The 16,959-nt window shown below is 42.5% G+C and overlaps 1 protein-coding gene across 11 annotated transcripts in view; it reads left to right on the top strand.

Moving 5' to 3' along the window:
- LOC126354975 (sphingomyelin phosphodiesterase) overlaps positions 1–16,959 on the top strand; it is a 387,938-nt gene that overhangs the window by 323,101 nt on the left and 47,878 nt on the right. For all 11 annotated transcript variants that reach the window (XM_050005137.1, XM_050005155.1, XM_050005064.1 and 8 more), the window contains 4 exons: positions 3,176–3,309; positions 3,388–3,552; positions 12,754–12,981; positions 14,454–14,626. In XM_050005137.1, the coding sequence (XP_049861094.1) occupies positions 3,176–3,309; positions 3,388–3,552; positions 12,754–12,981; positions 14,454–14,626 (700 nt within the window). The remainder of the gene's footprint in view (positions 1–3,175; positions 3,310–3,387; positions 3,553–12,753; positions 12,982–14,453; positions 14,627–16,959) is intronic.

The following is a 16,959-nucleotide window of genomic DNA, read 5'->3' as shown; positions in this document are numbered from 1 at the left end:
GCAACTTAGCTGTTGTGCCACAGATACTGCCTGTTGAGCTTAACAAAGCTTGTAGATCTTTGGCGTCAACCTTTTTGGATGACTCATAGATGTTTAATTGATCCTGTACTACCTGTTTTACATACATTCGCCCACTTTCGATAGATGCTTAAACCAGCAACATGCAATTTTTCTGTACACTCTATCTCAAGTACCATGCCATGCCAGTCCTCCTCTGTCGAACTCAAATCCTTGTTCGCTGCGCACTGAACCGACCTCACCGATTGTTCATACCTGTTTTCTACCTGTCACACCAAATCGCATAACCTGCGCTTGCTTTACCGTTCCGTGTAGCAGTGGTCATAATATCCTCGGTGACTGACGTAGAATTCTTGATATCTCACTATGTACCACCTGCAGCTCACATTTTGTGTCGTTAATACGGTCCATAAGACAGATCACAAAATACACTCCTGGAAATGGAAAAAAGAACACGTTGACACCGGTGTGTCACACCCACCATACTTGCTCCGGACACTGCGAGAGGGCTGTATAAGCAATGATCACACGCACGGCACAGCGGACACACCAGGAACCGCGGTGTTGGCCGTCGAATGGCGCTAGGTGCGCAGCATTTGTGCACCGCCGCCGTCAGTGTCAGCCAGTTTGCCGTGGCATACGGAGCTCCATCGCAGTCTTTAACACTGGTAGCATGCCGCGACAGCGTGTACGTGAACCGTATGTGCAGTTGACGGACTTTGAGCGAGGGCGTATAGTGGGCATGCGGGAGGCCGGGTGGACGTACCGCCGAATTGCTCAACACGTGGGGCGTGAGGTCTCCACAGTACAACGATGTTGTCGCCAGTGGTCGGCGGAAGGTGCACGTGCCCGTCGACCTGGGACCGGACCGCAGCGACGCACGGATGCACGCCAAGACCGTAGGATCCTACGCAGTGCCGTAGGGGACCGCACCGCCACTTCCCAGCAAATTAGGGACACTGTTGCTCCTGGGGTATCGGCGAGGACCATTCGCAACCGTCTCCATGAAGCTGGGCTACGGTCCCGCACACCGTTAGGCCGTCTTCCGCTCTTGCTGTTCCAACAGAACAATGCACGTCCGCATGTATCCCGTGCCACCCAACGTGCTCTAGAAGGTGTAAGTCAACTACCCTGGCCAGCAAGAACTCCGGATCTGTCCCCCATTGAGCATGTTTGGGACTGGATGAAGCGTCGTCTCCCGCGGTCTGCACGTCCAGCACGAACGCTGGTCCAACTGAGGCGCCAGGTGGAAATGGCATGGCAAGCCGTTCCACAGGACTACATCCAGCATCTCTACGATCGTCTCCATGGGAGAATAGCAGCCTGCATTGCTGCGAAAGGTGGATATACACTATACTAGTGCCGACATTGTGCATGCTCTGTTGCCTGTGTCTATGTGCCTGTGGTTCTGTCAGTGTGATCATGTGATGTATCTGACCCCAGGAATGTGTCAATAAAGTTTCCCCTTCCTGGGACAATGAATTCACGGTGTTCTTATTTCAATTTCCAGGAGTGTTTCTCCGATAGACACAGAAAAATGTCAAGTCTTCCCAAAAAAACATTGACGGAAAACGATCGCAACACCAAGGAGGGGCTGTGTGAATGAACGAAAGCTGGTATGCGTGTTTGTACATCTGAAAGATGTGTATTCAGATTTTGCACCAGTCGCAGGAGAGAGGCGTTAGTAACGCCACTGTGAGGAAGCAAATCAGGCTTGCTTTAAATACGCACTGCAACGGTCGCGAGCGTTAGTTACGTATGAAATTAGACGTAGCGAGTTGATGTTACTCAAGAATGCCTTTAAGGCGACAAAGGTGTCATTATCAGCACCCTACTGACTTTGTAATGGGGCTACGAGAAGCTGGACGTTCCTTCCGCGATATTGCAGAAAGTCTTAGCAAGTATGTAACCACTGTACAAGACTGCTGGTAGCGGTGGCCAGGGGAATGTACCGCTACAAGAAGTCAGGCCTCTGGAAGGCTACATGGTACTAACGAGAGGGAACACTGTGTGTTCGGCGTATGGCTCTGGCGCATAGTACTCCATCTGCAGCAGAAATTTGAGGACCAGTTGACGCCACAGTGGCACACCGAACTGTTACACGTCGGTTAATCCCAAGACAGCTGCTAACCAGACGTCTTGTGACCCCAAACCACCGCCATTTCTGACTTCAGCGGTATCAGGCGACAGCTCATTGGAGAGCAGGGTGGAGGTCTGGTGTATTTTCTGATGAAAGCTGGTTCTGCGTCGGTGCCAGTGATGGCCGTTTGTTGTTTAGGAGGCCTGTTGAGGGTCTGAAAGCAACTGCAGTTGCAAGCTAGACCCACTGGACCTACACCTGGAGTTATGGTCTGGGGTGCGATTTCGTGTGACAGCAGGAGCACTCTCGTGGTTTACCCCGCACAGTGACAGCAAACTGGCGATTCGACCTATTGTACTGCCAATCACGAACAGCATACCAGGGGTGTTTTCCAACAGAATAACGCTTGCCCACATACCGGTGTTGTAACCCAACAGGCTTCACAGTGTGTTGACATGTTGTCTTGGCCTGCTCGATCACCAATCTGTCTCCACTCGAGCACTTACGGGACATCACAGACGACAACTCAAGTATCATTCATAATCAGCATTAACTGTCCCAGTACTGATCGACCAAGTACGACGGACGTAGAACTCCAACTGACATTCGGCACCTGTTTACCACAGTGCACGAACGTTTACGTGCTTGCATTCAACATTCTGACGGTTACACCGGTTATTAATGTACCATCATTTCACATGTGGCTCAAATGGCTCTAAGTACTATGGGACTTAACATCTAAGGTCATCAGTCCCCTAGACTTAGAACTACTTGAACCTAACTAATCTAAGAACATCACACAAATCCATGCCCGAGGCAGGATTCGAACCTGCGACCGTAGCGGTCGCATGGTTCCGGACTGAAGCGCCTAGAAGCGCTCGGTCACAGCGGCCGGCTTTCACATGTGCAATGCCTTATCTCGCGCTTACATTAACCTGTGGTCTTGCGAAGTTAATCATTTAAATATATTACCTAGACAACTATATTCCCTATATTTCATTCCTCTACGTTAATTCCTTTTTGGTGCTGCGACTTTTTTCCGTCAGTGTAACTTACCAAATGTCTGCGGTGTTACAGGTGCCGGACTGTTGCAGCACTATATCCGTATGGGTAAAACGAGAGATGATATCGTGAAGATCACGAACCAGTTCTGCATCAGCCTGAAGATACAGACACCGCGCGTCTGCGAGGGCATCACGGAGCTGTTTGGGGTGAGTGCAGTTCAGCACGGCTTGTGTTGTTTGTCGGCGATCTGGCTGTTCAGTGACACGTCTGTCGTTCTGGCGCAGGGTGAGGTGGTGTACGTGCTGCAGAGGGTGCAGCTCACGCCGGAGGAAATTTGCAGCTTCGTGATCGGCGACGCGTGCGGCGACGTGTACAACCCGTACCACGAGTGGAAGGTCGCCTTCCCGCCAGTCCCCAAACCGCCCGTCACGCCTCTCCCCGTTCCCGTCGTGAGTAACGAAGATAATAAACATTATAAAGTGGGTCTAGGCGCACTGTTTCTCTTTGTTATGTTTACCAATTGTCGGAAATTCTATTTCCGCGGATGAATTTACTTGTTTAGTCCTGTTTCGGTTTTGCCAGCCCGATCAAATATCAGCTCCAGACTGAAATTTTCACTCTGCAGCAGAGTGTGCGCTGATGTCAAACTTCCTGGCAAATTAAAACTGTGTGCCGGACCGAGGGCTCGAAATCGTCTCCTTTGTCTTTCACTGGCAAGTGCTCTATCATCTTGTTTGTTTATTTTTTCAAGTGCTCTACGGCATTTTTAAAATTTTTTTTTACTTTTTTATGCTCTACCAGCTTTTACTTTTTTATGTTCAGAAAAATGTCATTCTTGTAGAGATCAAAAAGAATAAACACCTACTACACGAGCAAAATGTTGCAGGTAATGAAAAATAAAATAAAATCTTCTATTGTTAGAAAATAAAAGACGACGTTCTTCTTAAAACAAACAATATTCCTTGAAAACGTAACACATAAATAAATATACTTTCGCAACATCCTTCTTTTTTTCGCAAACGTAAATATGTACACAGCATTAACATCATAAGCAACCCAACTTTTGTTTTTGTTTTATGGGGGAGTACATGAGGAAGAAAACAAATAGGCTGCAGATACAGAACCATCCGTTAATAGGATAAGCATGTGTAAGGTAGAAAAAAATTATAAGATGAAGCGAAAAGAGAAGGGAAAGAAATTATGAATACTTGCTACGCCATGCTCCACTTTGACGCGACATCTCAACAACGTGAATTCTATCATTGGCCGTTAGAAGGGGAAATGTGGGTTCGTTCAGTCTTGGCCGACACGTTTCGTTGAAATTCCAGCTCCGAGGCGAGTTGGCGAAAATACTCTGTAAGTATGAGGGTTGGAAATCTAATAGTGCCAACTATTTATTTACAACTCGTACAAATTAGATACGCGTTTCAAAGTTTTACTGACCTTCAAAGTAGCCACCAACATTCTGTATAACCCGTTGCCAGTGATGTGGAAGTCGTAGGATACTCTTAGCAGTGCCAGTTGTATTGACAGTTCCAGCGGCCTCAGTCTATTGCCCGACGAATTTGTAACAGTTCTGAAGCGAATGCCATGAAGTGTATCCTTCAGTTTAGAAATCGAGTTGAACTCACGAGGGCTTAAGGCAGCGGAGTGCAGTAGGTGGTATAGCACTTAGCACCCCTAGGTGGTATAGCACTTAGCAGCCCCATCAATCAAACAAATCAGTATTAGATTGCACTGTACGTGCTTGAGCATTATCCTGCAAAAATGTCATCACTTCTGTCTCTATGCTGTTCATTTTTAGAACACAACAGACGACCAGTTTAGACACAGATGTGCTGACACTTTCTGCAGGATCTAACCATCATTTTGCAGCACAGTGCTCATGTACAGTGCAAGCTGTTACTGATTTGCTTGTCTGATGAGGCTGCTGAGCGCTATAACACCTACTGCACTCCGTTGACTTAAGCCCTCTTGAGTTCAACTCGATTTTTAAACTGAAGGAAACACTTCACGGCATTCGCTTCAGAACTGCTACAAATTCGTCGGGCAATACACCGTGGCGCTCGAAATGTCAACACAACTGGCACTAAGAGTATCATACGACTTCCACATCGCTGGCAACGGGTTATACACAATGCTGGTGACTACTTTAAATGTCAGTAAAACTTTGAAACACATATATATTTTGTACGAGCTGTAAATAAGTAGTTACCACTATTAAAGTTCCAACCCTCGTATCTTGAGGAAGTGACCCGATAGTGTCGATGTCGGCGAAGGGTGTGGTTGTGTACTTCAAGGCATGTCCAGAAGTCTGCCGGATCGACGATGTCCTCTCAGAAGAGGTACTTGCCATTTATCCAGGTGATGGCGTGCCACTTAGACGATGGTAAGTAGGTCGTGTGAGGATATATCAGCTTGGTAGGAGAGACGTGATGTGGGGGTGCTCGGAGGTAGAAAGTCACAATTTTCTGTACGAGGGTCCAGATAGCTGCTGCCCCACACTCAAAACATAACAGTTGACGCACAGGGATGAATCCACCAGCACGGTGCGATGCAGTTTCTGTCTTATAATACATTTGCCGCTAACGAGAAAGTACCACATCGCGGTGGTGTCAATAGCTTGGTATTGTTGGTGGATCATTCTCCAAACTGTAGGCCAGGAAACCTGGGGATGACGTGCTTCGACGGGTTTTGGAGAAGGCGGTAGATGTCCCGGATGGTCGTCTTCCTGGTCCTGGGGAGCTTGGTGCATATGTAGCTGTATTCCAAAAAGAAACGGCAGATGTGCGACATCGGAGGTGGGATGTGTGCCAAAGACTTCGGTGGCCGTCTCAAAACAGTTGCGAGCTCGGTGGTCAACATTCCAGTAAAACTAGCATTTTGGTTTTTCCATAACTTAAGTATAGTATTGGTGTAAAGTGCCGTAGTCCTGTCTGTCACGTAGAGTTTTCAAGGTCCCGCACTGCGCCATACAGATTGTCTACATACGTTCATGGTACAGATGTAGACGACATAATCTGAAAAGGCAGACAGCCAACGTTCCGCGTCGAAGAGAACGGTTTTTAGCTCGTCAGAGGTATATATTCTATCGAGTCGGCCTGGCGGAGTGGCTCGTGATGTGTGTATGCCCCGGGAGGTCGCCGTATACCACTCTCCAAGTGTCGAGGAGACGAAGGCAGCGGATGAAGAAGCGAAGTTCCGGAGATGTGGTGAAATGAGGGTATTGGTCTGTACACTCTAGAACACAGTTGAAATCTCCACCTACGATGAGATGATCGTATCTGCCTCAACTGTAATGGCCACCCCTCGCGGGAGACATGCGATATCCTCCCTCCTCGGAGGAGGATCGCTGCGCCTGTGTGTTCCATAGCCACTGGGGCGTACCTCTCTTATCCATAACAACCTGACCAAGTTGCTGTAATCAGTTGTATCAGGGTGATGTCGATGTCCGCTGTTCTTAGCGTGTCGCGGAGCAGTTGAAGTTTAGCTTGGGGTCCGATATTATTGGTGTTGATGGTAGCTATTCGTTATGCCTCATGGGGGCTCCGTGCTGCCGATAGGTTAGTGAAGGTTGTCGTGGTGGATTCTGGAAGTCCATAGTAGTCGCAGGAGCCGTCGTTGAAACATCGCTATTTTAATGTCGGTCTAACGGAGGAACAGATCTCATTTCCGCATCGGGTGGAGGTGTTAAACCAGCATCGTCCGCCCATGAAAAATGTCCGTCAGTTTCAACATAGGTGAGAGGTGACTGCACTGACTGAGGTTGCACAATTGCTCCGGTGACGACGGGCGTGCTACGTTCCATGGCTTCTGGGCGCCGGGCTTGCTCACGATCTTTGTTGAACGGCTCACAGTCTTGTGGATGACACGTTGCTGTGGCAGAGGAAAAAGAGTTATCGAGTAATCCGTCAGATTTATGCTCCATCTCTTCGTCCTGCGGAAAGGACTCAGCTGCTGATTCTGATGTCTTCCGGCATTTTTTTCGACGTTTGAGCGACTCTTGCTTCCGGCAGCGTGTTTCGGTGTCTGAGGAAGGAAAAGATTTGCGTCGTTCCGGTAGAAAAGCCGCGGGTGCTATGATGCGGTCTTCAGTCTCCATAAAACTTTCATTGGTATCTTTGTGGTCTTCTGTCGTAGGTGTGTCCGGCTCTAAGTCATATTCGCGGGCAGCACTGCCGGTGGCTAGTTTCTGTGACGCCTCCGCGTGTATTGGTCCAGAGACACGCTCATGAACTGCGTCTTGTGAGGGCTGGACGTGCAGTGTCGCCGCTTAGGTGATTGGAAGGGACAACCAGAACATGTTCGAGGTTGTCTGTCGTAAATGACCACCGCACGGCAGCCGCCGATAGAAATGCACGATTGGATGTGCCGTTTGAGATCTATTCGGACTTCCCTTACACCATTAAGCATAGTAAACGTCGTAAACCGTGCCCATGTCTCGGCTATGTGACTGTGGACTTTTCCGTACGGGCTTAGCTCCGCGATGACTTCATCTTGTCACCTCGAAAGGCAGTTCGAACATACGGATCGTTCGAAGGCCAAGTCCCGTGTGGTCGACATCCACAGGCCCGACGTTGCCGACGGGAGTGTCGAAATTTTAGTCCATGTCGCGTCGGTTGAATAACCTCGTTGCCATCGGTAGTCATCTTACTATAAACGACACTGATAGGTGTTTGTTTTGGTTTTAGGGCGCAAAACTGCTAGTGTCATCAGCGTTGATAGGTGTATGCCGATCAGATCGTCACGAGGGATCTTACATCTTCGCGTCCGAAGAGTTTCATGACCAGTGCTTTAGGTCGTGCGTATTCATTTGAAAACGTGAACTTAAGCGTGTTCGTCCTGTAAGAGTTGGCCATTTTAGCTTGTTCGACTGAGAAACGCGGTGACGGGGAAGTAGACAAACGCGCAGCGGCATGGACGGCCGAGCGCGGTCCGCACTGCTGCCCTACCAAAGGCGGGGTACCGACCATCTGAGCTACCCAAGCACGACTCACGACCCGTCTTCACAATATCAGTTGTCTTGTCACCAGTTGTTGGAAATTAGTTTTTCCTGTTTCTGATTCCCTTTATTAAATAATAATGAGTAGATAACTTCTTGATCAGTCTGAAAATATGTCTTCTTACCCTTTACGGCATAAATGTCACTCCGTGCTGATTGGCTGACATTTTTAAAAGCAAGTAAGAACTTGACAACCGAGGAACGTTTCAAAAAGAGTAGTGTTTTCACATGGGAGCGAATGTAGATCGCGGAATAGGACGTACGGCTGCCAAACCTCATTTCCGTATTCGATATTGAAGGGTTTACATGGCCGACCAGAAACGATATCGGAAAATTGGTTTACGAAATCCGGATTTATGAGTCCCATGTAACCGTAGTGTCCAAGCGGCCTGATACTATCTACTTTGGCGCATGTACTTAAAGTCTCTGTCGTGACCAAAAAAGAGACGTAACTTTTTCAGCAGTGACGGAAGGACATGATCTTCATACACGGTTCAGTATGTTTCAAGTCTGCATTTTGATCTAGAAACACGTGGCCCTGTTACTTGAACAGACATGAAACTATGTAGATTAAAGTTTCTACGCCTTTTTTAGCGGTTTCCAACATTGTTTCGAGCATGCGAGATCAGCGATGGTGGATTTTTATTCTCTGTCGTTGCTTTTTGGCCCACAGCAACATTCTTGTTTATTAGTTGTCTGTTAGTATAGAGTAATGCATTAGCTTGAAAGACAGGCAGGTGAGTCAGAATGTTGGTAGATACACCGGCGTGCCCGAGTTTGAGTTTTAGGCGGTTCCCAAACACCTTAAGGCAAATGCTCGGCTGGTCCTCAAATTCCGCCTAAGAGAGTACGATTTGTCCACGTTTAAAATATGTTAACACCCTTCGGTTACCCTTAAGACTGTGGCTTCAGGGAGGGCATCTGAAAGTTAAATAATAAAATAAAATTTGCCAAATCATGAAAAGCAGACAGGATAAATGCCAGGGAAAAGAAAGAAAGAATTAGCTTTCTTGTTTGAACAAGAGGGGGCAAAAGGGCCACACCATCTTCTGTTCTTCACCAAATGAAAACCTTTACTGAACAGGGAGGATGATGAATCGTTTAAACAGAATGACAGTAATTCTGGACAGCATTTCAATCAAAGAAGCTTTTACCAAGATGTGCCAGAACCACTACCATTGGTGCTGTGATAGTGTGGGAATGGAAGGGTTATGTGTTGGAAACTAATAACGTAATATCATACATTTGTACCTCAGTGAACCTCACTTCATAGTGATGTATTTTCTGTCATTGTAATGGAAATATCACCATTCTTGTGCTATCACTTGAAGCTTTTTCAGTAGCTGCTGCTAATCCCAAAAGCCTTAATACACACAATTTAATGCCCAGCTCTCTGTTTACATGTCTTCAGATGCACTTTGATACATGTCATAATTTTTTTTCCTAATTGCAAAGTTTTCTCTGCTTTCAATTAATCTTTAACTTTATTTCTTAGCTATGGAAAACTAGGTACCCAGACGGGAATATTTTCACTCGTTATTATGATATTTTGATCTTTAAGTACTGGCTGTTTGTAAATCAGTTATACTAAAGCAATCTTTAATTGTGAAAAGAGTAAGTAATTTGCAGTAATGTTTGATACATCACTGAATGTGTTTTATCTTAAATTTTAATTCCTACCTAACATTATTAGATCTCAATTTTCGTGCTGGTTGGAATATGCGAATGAGTTATTCCAACAGGCATCATGGAGTGATATAACAGTGCAGAGTGTGGTCACCATAATCACCTGATTTAACCTCAGTAGACTTCTGCGTATGGGGTTTCATTAAAGACAATGTGTTTGTTCCTCCAGTTCTGGGATATACCGTTGAGCTGCGACAATGGGTAACACAAGCAGTTGTCACCATACATCAAGACCTACTTATAGGATGTAGCAGGAAACTGATTAACAAATAGGACATTTATTGTGTTAACAAAAGATAGCCATATTGAACATAGTGTTGTGTCAGATGTTTCTATAAGTTATTTACCCTCTTCACGACTGAAGATTGCTTTTGTATAACTAACTTATTTAGACTTAGATATGAATAAAATTTCATCCGACTATAGATTTTTTGCATGACACACATCAGGTAGGCTGTTGTTTAAAAGGATGATTTCCCATAGTCCATAATGAATTTGGCGCTGAGCTTAGGAAAGTGAAGAAGAGATTAATATTATTCTTTCCAATGGTTGGAAAAATGATGTTCCAAATGTCCACCTCCGTATCTCTGCAATTAGTGTGTCAGATTGCTGTATGGGGTAGTTAGACTCAACTGATGGTAATGCCTGGGATTTTTCATTGATCATAGGACTGGAAAAGGTGCAAGTGGGCTTCTGAGGCCAATTGAGAACCTAGTTGGATGAGAAGTAATGTCTCAGAAAGCTAATAATAACCAGAGAGCTATGTGCTGATACCACTCCCCACCATACCAAATCCAAATGATGCCATATGCCATAGGATAACACGATGGTCACTGAGCCCCTTGTGGTCATCTGGGTTTGACCACAGAGTTACTCTTTTCCTTTTTTTCTTTTCCTTTTTTTATCATTTTCAAATGAAATGAATCACAACCAATCACTATAACATAAGACAAAATGGAAATGAGTCTAGTACTTATTTGTTTAGAACATATGTGGAATGGATTTTCATAAGAAAGTTCTTCCTAACAATAATTTCATCTATTTTGTAATTTTACTTGTTGATAGACTAACTTTTGAGTGTTTAATGCAGCAGATTCTGTATTGCATGGTAAATAGAAATGTTGTGGAATGAGTCAAGTTATATTCCCATCACAATTTATTTTTTAAAAAAGGCAAAAAAAGAAACGTATGTATGTGGGTCAGTAATTCTTACCCGCCACCTTTTACACATTACAATAATGTAATTTTTTCTACAGAATAGAAGGAGTTGTAGGAAAAAACTTTTTCAGTTTATTTTCAGATTTTATGTTGCTGGCTGTCAGGCTTTTTATATCACTGGGTAAGTGATCCAAAACTTTGGTTGTGTCATTGTGCAAGCTCTTTAGTGCTAAAGAGAACCTTACTGTTGCATCAATAATCTTACTTTCTTCTTCTGGTATTGTAATTATGCACATCATTGTTCTTTTGAACTGCAGTGGATTACTTAGAACAAATATTATGAGAAAATAAATATACTATAAAGCAGTAGTGAGAATGCCTAACTCTTTAAACAGATGTCTACCATATGGTTGTGTGCATGTGCACCACATGTTATTCTTACAGCATATTTTCAAGGAATGAAGACTTTCTTTCTTAAAGATGTGTTGCCTCAGAACATTATTCCATATGACATTACTGAATGAAAACATATCAGCATACTGATCTGTCTCTTCCCAAGATTTGCAATGGTTGTAAGTACAAATGTAGCTGAACTTACTTGTTTTAGGAGCTACAAAATATGATTTTTCCCTTTTAAATTCTCATCAGAATGAAAACCAAAGAATTTTGAAGTTCCACTGTATTTATTATTTTCTCACCACATGTTACTTATCATTTGTTTAGTACCACTAGACGTGAAGGACTGAATATGATGTATCTTTTTAAAATAGAGGGTCAGATCATTTTCAGAAAACCAGTCAGTGATACTGTTATGAACATTGTTTACCATTTATTCTGTTGCTGTCTGTGTGCTTAGATTCATTATGATAGTAGTGTCATATGTGAAAAGTAATTCTGCTTGTTACGCATTATATGGAAGATTTTTCACATGTGTGGCGGCTCATGATTATACAGTCTGGGTGTTCACAAATCTTTAGGTCCAGATAAATTTGAGAATGTGAAATTAATAGCATCTGCTGTATAAGAGTTATGTTTATCAGCAAATTTATGCAACTACAGCCACTGCCAATAATAATAATAATAACAACAGTAATAATAACATGCATAATTTGTCAGATTTCATTCAGGGTGAACAACTGTGGGGTCATGAAGGACTGAACGAGGTGGTGCAGAAGTTAGCACATTGGATTTACCTTTTGGAGGATGATGGTTCAAACCCATGTCCGGCCATCCTGATTTAGGTTTTCTGTGATTTCCCCAAATTCGCTTGAGGCAAATGCCAGGATGGCTCCTCTGAAAGGGCACGGCTGACTTTCTTCCCCATCCTTTCCTAAACCAATGGGACCAGTGACCTCACTGTTTGTTCCCCCCTCCCCAACCTAAAAGAAAATAATGGGAACAGGTCATGAAGGATGAGGGGTGATCGGTACCAATAGCCATAGTCCAGTTAATTACTCATGTCTTGATTGTTACCATGATGCATATATGCACGCATGTGATCAGGCCCTGGTGGCCTGCCACCTTAAACCCATTGTGGACATTTCAAGTGATAATTACAGCACACAGTCAGTATTGATTCCACATAGAAAGCTTTATTCACTGCCAGTGGCCTTGCATACTGAGCTCTGTGAGGTGAATTTTCTCTCATACCCCTCTTCTGTGGGCTCTTGCACGAGCAATAATTTTGATGTAATGTTATTTAAAATATGTAGTGATATAGTCCCTGTATGATATGCTGTGACAGTTGAGGTTGAAAAACAGGGATGTAGCAATGATGCTGATTGGTGATTACGGTTTTTCACAGGCTGGTGCATCAACATTTAAGGTGCTGCATTTGTCAGACACTCACTTTGACCCATACTACCAGGAAGGCACTAATGCTGACTGCAATGAACCATTGTGTTGTCGGCTCACTAATGGACCTGCACTGAAACCACAAGGTGCTGCAGGACGATGGGGTGACTACCGAAAGTGTGACACCCCACATCGCACAGTCGATAATATGCTTCAGCACATTTCCAGTGCTCATCCGGTATGTATATACATTTTTAGTATTTCCTGGCTCAAAATCTGCTGTTTATCTGGCACAATGTAGTAAAGGTCTCGTATGAGTGTACTGTATCAGGATCTGCTGTCACACCAATACATTTTAAAGAATCCTGTAATGCTTATGATAAAGCAGGCACTGCCTATGCTGAAAAACAACCATAAATCTGTAAAATGTCATCAAATAGAATTTGTTCCATGTTTAACATAATGCTTAAAAGTAACTGAGAAATGCTGTTGAGCATGACAGTGATGAACATCCACTATTTTGAATTGTAACATGTCACTGGAACCTACACAAAAATAAATTACACAGGGTGCTACAGCTGTATGTGCTATAATGTACCAGAGCATAGACACTACAAATATTCAGATTAATCATTGGAAATTGAAAATGCTCCATAAATCAAATGTGAGCAACACATTATTGAGTTTTAATTTGTCAAAATTCAGTTGGTCCTTGATGCCATCAGATGGAATATATACATAGGTACCAGTAGGAATATACAAGTATCTTACTATTGGATGAAAAACTGTGCAAGATGACTTGAGTTATGGTATGTTTAAGTAGCTAGTATTGACAAATAAAATGTCACTAATTTTCTACAACTAACTGCTATTGTGCAGTCTGCAATTATTCATTTGCTGTGAGACAATATCACAAGAGAAAATGAACAATGTTGATCAACGAGCAATACAGAGGAGACCATAACCACATAAAACCACCAGGTCACCAGTAAAAAACATTTTTATTTTTTGGGTACTTTACTTATGAGGGTCCTTTATTCAGAATGACTGAAGTACCCTTTGTGGAAATTATACATATTCCAGTACAATTCAGAAATGCTCATGTAATTTAAATTGTGTAGAGTGATTACATTTCTGTTATAAGTGTACTTTAGTTGCTGAATAATGTTTTGAAAGAGTTGGGAGCTGTATTTTAATCTATATGTGTCTGCTCGAAGCAAGTCAAGAGTTTTACAGATTTCTCACAATTTCAACAATATTATGAAAAGTATAGATTTCTACTCACTGTAGAGAACACATGTTGAGCTGCAGATAGGCACAACAGTAATAGCAGTTATGAAAAGATATGAAAGTGCACACGCACGCATGTGCGTACACGTGACCACTCTGGCCAGTAGCAATCTATTGTTTTCATAATATTGTAGATATTCTGACTCAGAGTTTATCATAATATCTTCATTTGTTATGTTATAGGTATTTTTATAGATTCATGAGATAGATACATTTCAACTGAATGGTTTTTTTTGTATAGTTAAATTTTATTTCAACTTCATATTTTATTTCTACATAAATGTGTGCTTTGCACTGTTCTGTTTTACTATAAGGCTACAGATCTTAGATCAGGTTTGCAAGCAAGTTTCAGTGTCACAGTACAACATTTAGCTGTTATAACTAATGGAATGGTCAGAATTAACCTTCAGTTCATTTCAGGACATTGATTATATACTGTGGACTGGTGATTTACCTCCTCATGATGTTTGGAACCAAACAAGAGAAGAAAATTTAATGGTATTAAAGGAAACTGTCAACCAGTTGTTAAAAACATTTCCAGGAGTTCCAATATTTCCAGCATTGGGTAATCATGAAAGTGCTCCAGTGAATAGGTACAAACATGATTATTTTTGATAGTGAAAGTGACTGAACAGTTCTTTTATGTGGTGGCTTTCTTTTGTTAAACTTATAAGTTCTTCTATAATCTTATGTGCGTTGGTATTTATTCACAACAACATATAAATCCAGTTGGTAGTTTAATGGGATAGGAAAAGTGATGAGTATTACATAGTGAACACCAATGTGATCTATATTAAGCTAGCAATAGGAAGGAGTAGCAACTGTTTAATGTAACAAATGAAGTAGAAGATTTTTTCAGAGTAATATGCTCCCTACTTATTTTGAAATGATAAACTGAGCCTTAGTAAATGCATAAGGTTTTCAGAAATCTAATGACAGTTAATACAGTGCAGTTTCTAGAAGATGGTTCTCATTGTTGATACATCCCTTTTACTCATTGCACATCGGTAAAGGTTCTCTTTCAATGTGTGGTCTATAGAACATGTTGAATGAATGAATGAACAGATATAAAGGCAGAATATTTAAGTGTGATGATAATTCAGCTTAAGAAGTGAAAAAGAACTCTGAGATTGTGTAGTGTTGCGACCAGCTGCTATCCAGCAGTTGTCTATCATTCATCCCATTTTTCTGTCTGGTATAGTCCAACACATATACTCATGTGCTCATTGCTACACAACCCAAATTCCCTGTTCATGCTGTTGTTTATCTTTTACCATGACCTCAAGTTTTTGCTGAAATGCAATGTTTTGAATGTATTCCTATAAAAAAGTAATCAAGGAACAATGAAAGGCTCTGGTAGTACACTGCATTATATGAATAGTGCTCCACTGGTCTCAAAGAGTGGAATGTGTGCAATGTGGATAGAAGTTAGATATGCATGTTCTAGTTAACTTTACCTCAATAAAATGGCTTAAAGTTATAAAATATCATGTTATGATGACAACATGAGTTACATAGTAACCAGAGACATTAGATGTCTCTTTTTTTTTTAAATAAAATATTAGAGTTGGACAACAAATTGTTATGTAATTCATCCATAAACTCAAGTTATTACCACCATGACATTTAATATATTCTGGCAAGTTACTGAATACATGTGTAACCACATATCTGATTTTCTGTATTAATATTAAGCTATTCAGTTCATTGCAGATTGTTTTCAATTTTAGCATTAAACTGCTCAAAAAAGTTTGTTACCCACTCTTTGACGGCAGCCCTTCTGTTGTAATCTATTGTGTGGGGTGGTTCCTGCAACAATGCACTGAAAGTTTCAGTGAATCACAAGCTTGCTTATTTGAGTTCATGTCAGTAGTTGCCACAGGCCATTCAATTGGATCGATTCCTGTCTCCTAGAAGATCATATTCACATGGTGTGTGCGATATGCTCATTCTTGACTATGCTTAACAACAAGTTCATCACTGAAATGTTGACTGTAGGATTTGGACAATAGGTTGGAGGTAGCATCTTGGTAGCGAATAGCCCTCAAATTATCTTTGATGCTAATGAAAGGTGAGCAACATACATACACAGTACTTCCCTAAGTACACCTGAGCCACCTCAATTGGTGCAACGGCATAACTGAGGTGTGTCTGACCACCTCCACACTCTTCTATGATGATCATCAGGCTTCAGACAAAAATCACACTCGTCAGTGAAGAAAACCTTACACCATTGACCCAGGTATCATTCTTGGTATTCCCTTGCTAAATTTCTTGCCATATCACAATGCTGGTGGTTTGACTGTTGTTTGTAATGGATGCTTTGAGGTCAAGCTGATTGTGCAAAGAAGGCTGTGTAATGTCTGCTTTGACACAAGCCTCCTAATCTATATTACTAAAACTGTGTCCAGGAACCAGTAGTAGACAGAGATACATTGTTTTGTATGTTACAATACTGGGTGAATGTTCAAATCATTTTGCTGTGTTGCATACCAGTTTGGTGGGCAATTTTCCACACTGTCAACTCTTCTTGCCATAAAGTCACAACGAATGCATGGTTTAAGCTTGAAATGACCCTTCAAGGAATGTTGACAGACTGAACTGTGACACAATTAGTAATGTCCAATTCACAACTGGATACGCACAAGGTCATAGCCTGGGAGGATCATGGTAGGGCAGCCGTCCCCACCAACCCCTTTCATCCCTCACCAGAAAGAGAATCTTGGCAAATTTAGCCTGCATCCTGCCTTGACAATTAGACAGATGCATTAGCTAGTATCAGTTCAAAGAAAGCCAGAACATATAATGAATAATGAATAGCAGCAAGTGTACACAGGGCCATTTATCATGAAGTCTCCAAACCAGTTTGTCATTCATTGGAAAACTAACATGATTTCTTCCCGTAGCTCAGATCCTGGGTATGCTC

This window comes from Schistocerca gregaria, chromosome 1 (assembly GCF_023897955.1).
Source record: "Schistocerca gregaria isolate iqSchGreg1 chromosome 1, iqSchGreg1.2, whole genome shotgun sequence".
Lineage (NCBI taxonomy): Eukaryota > Metazoa > Arthropoda > Insecta > Orthoptera > Acrididae > Schistocerca > Schistocerca gregaria.
The sequence above is the reverse complement of the archived record's forward strand: the minus strand, read 5'-3'. Positions and strand labels throughout refer to the sequence as shown.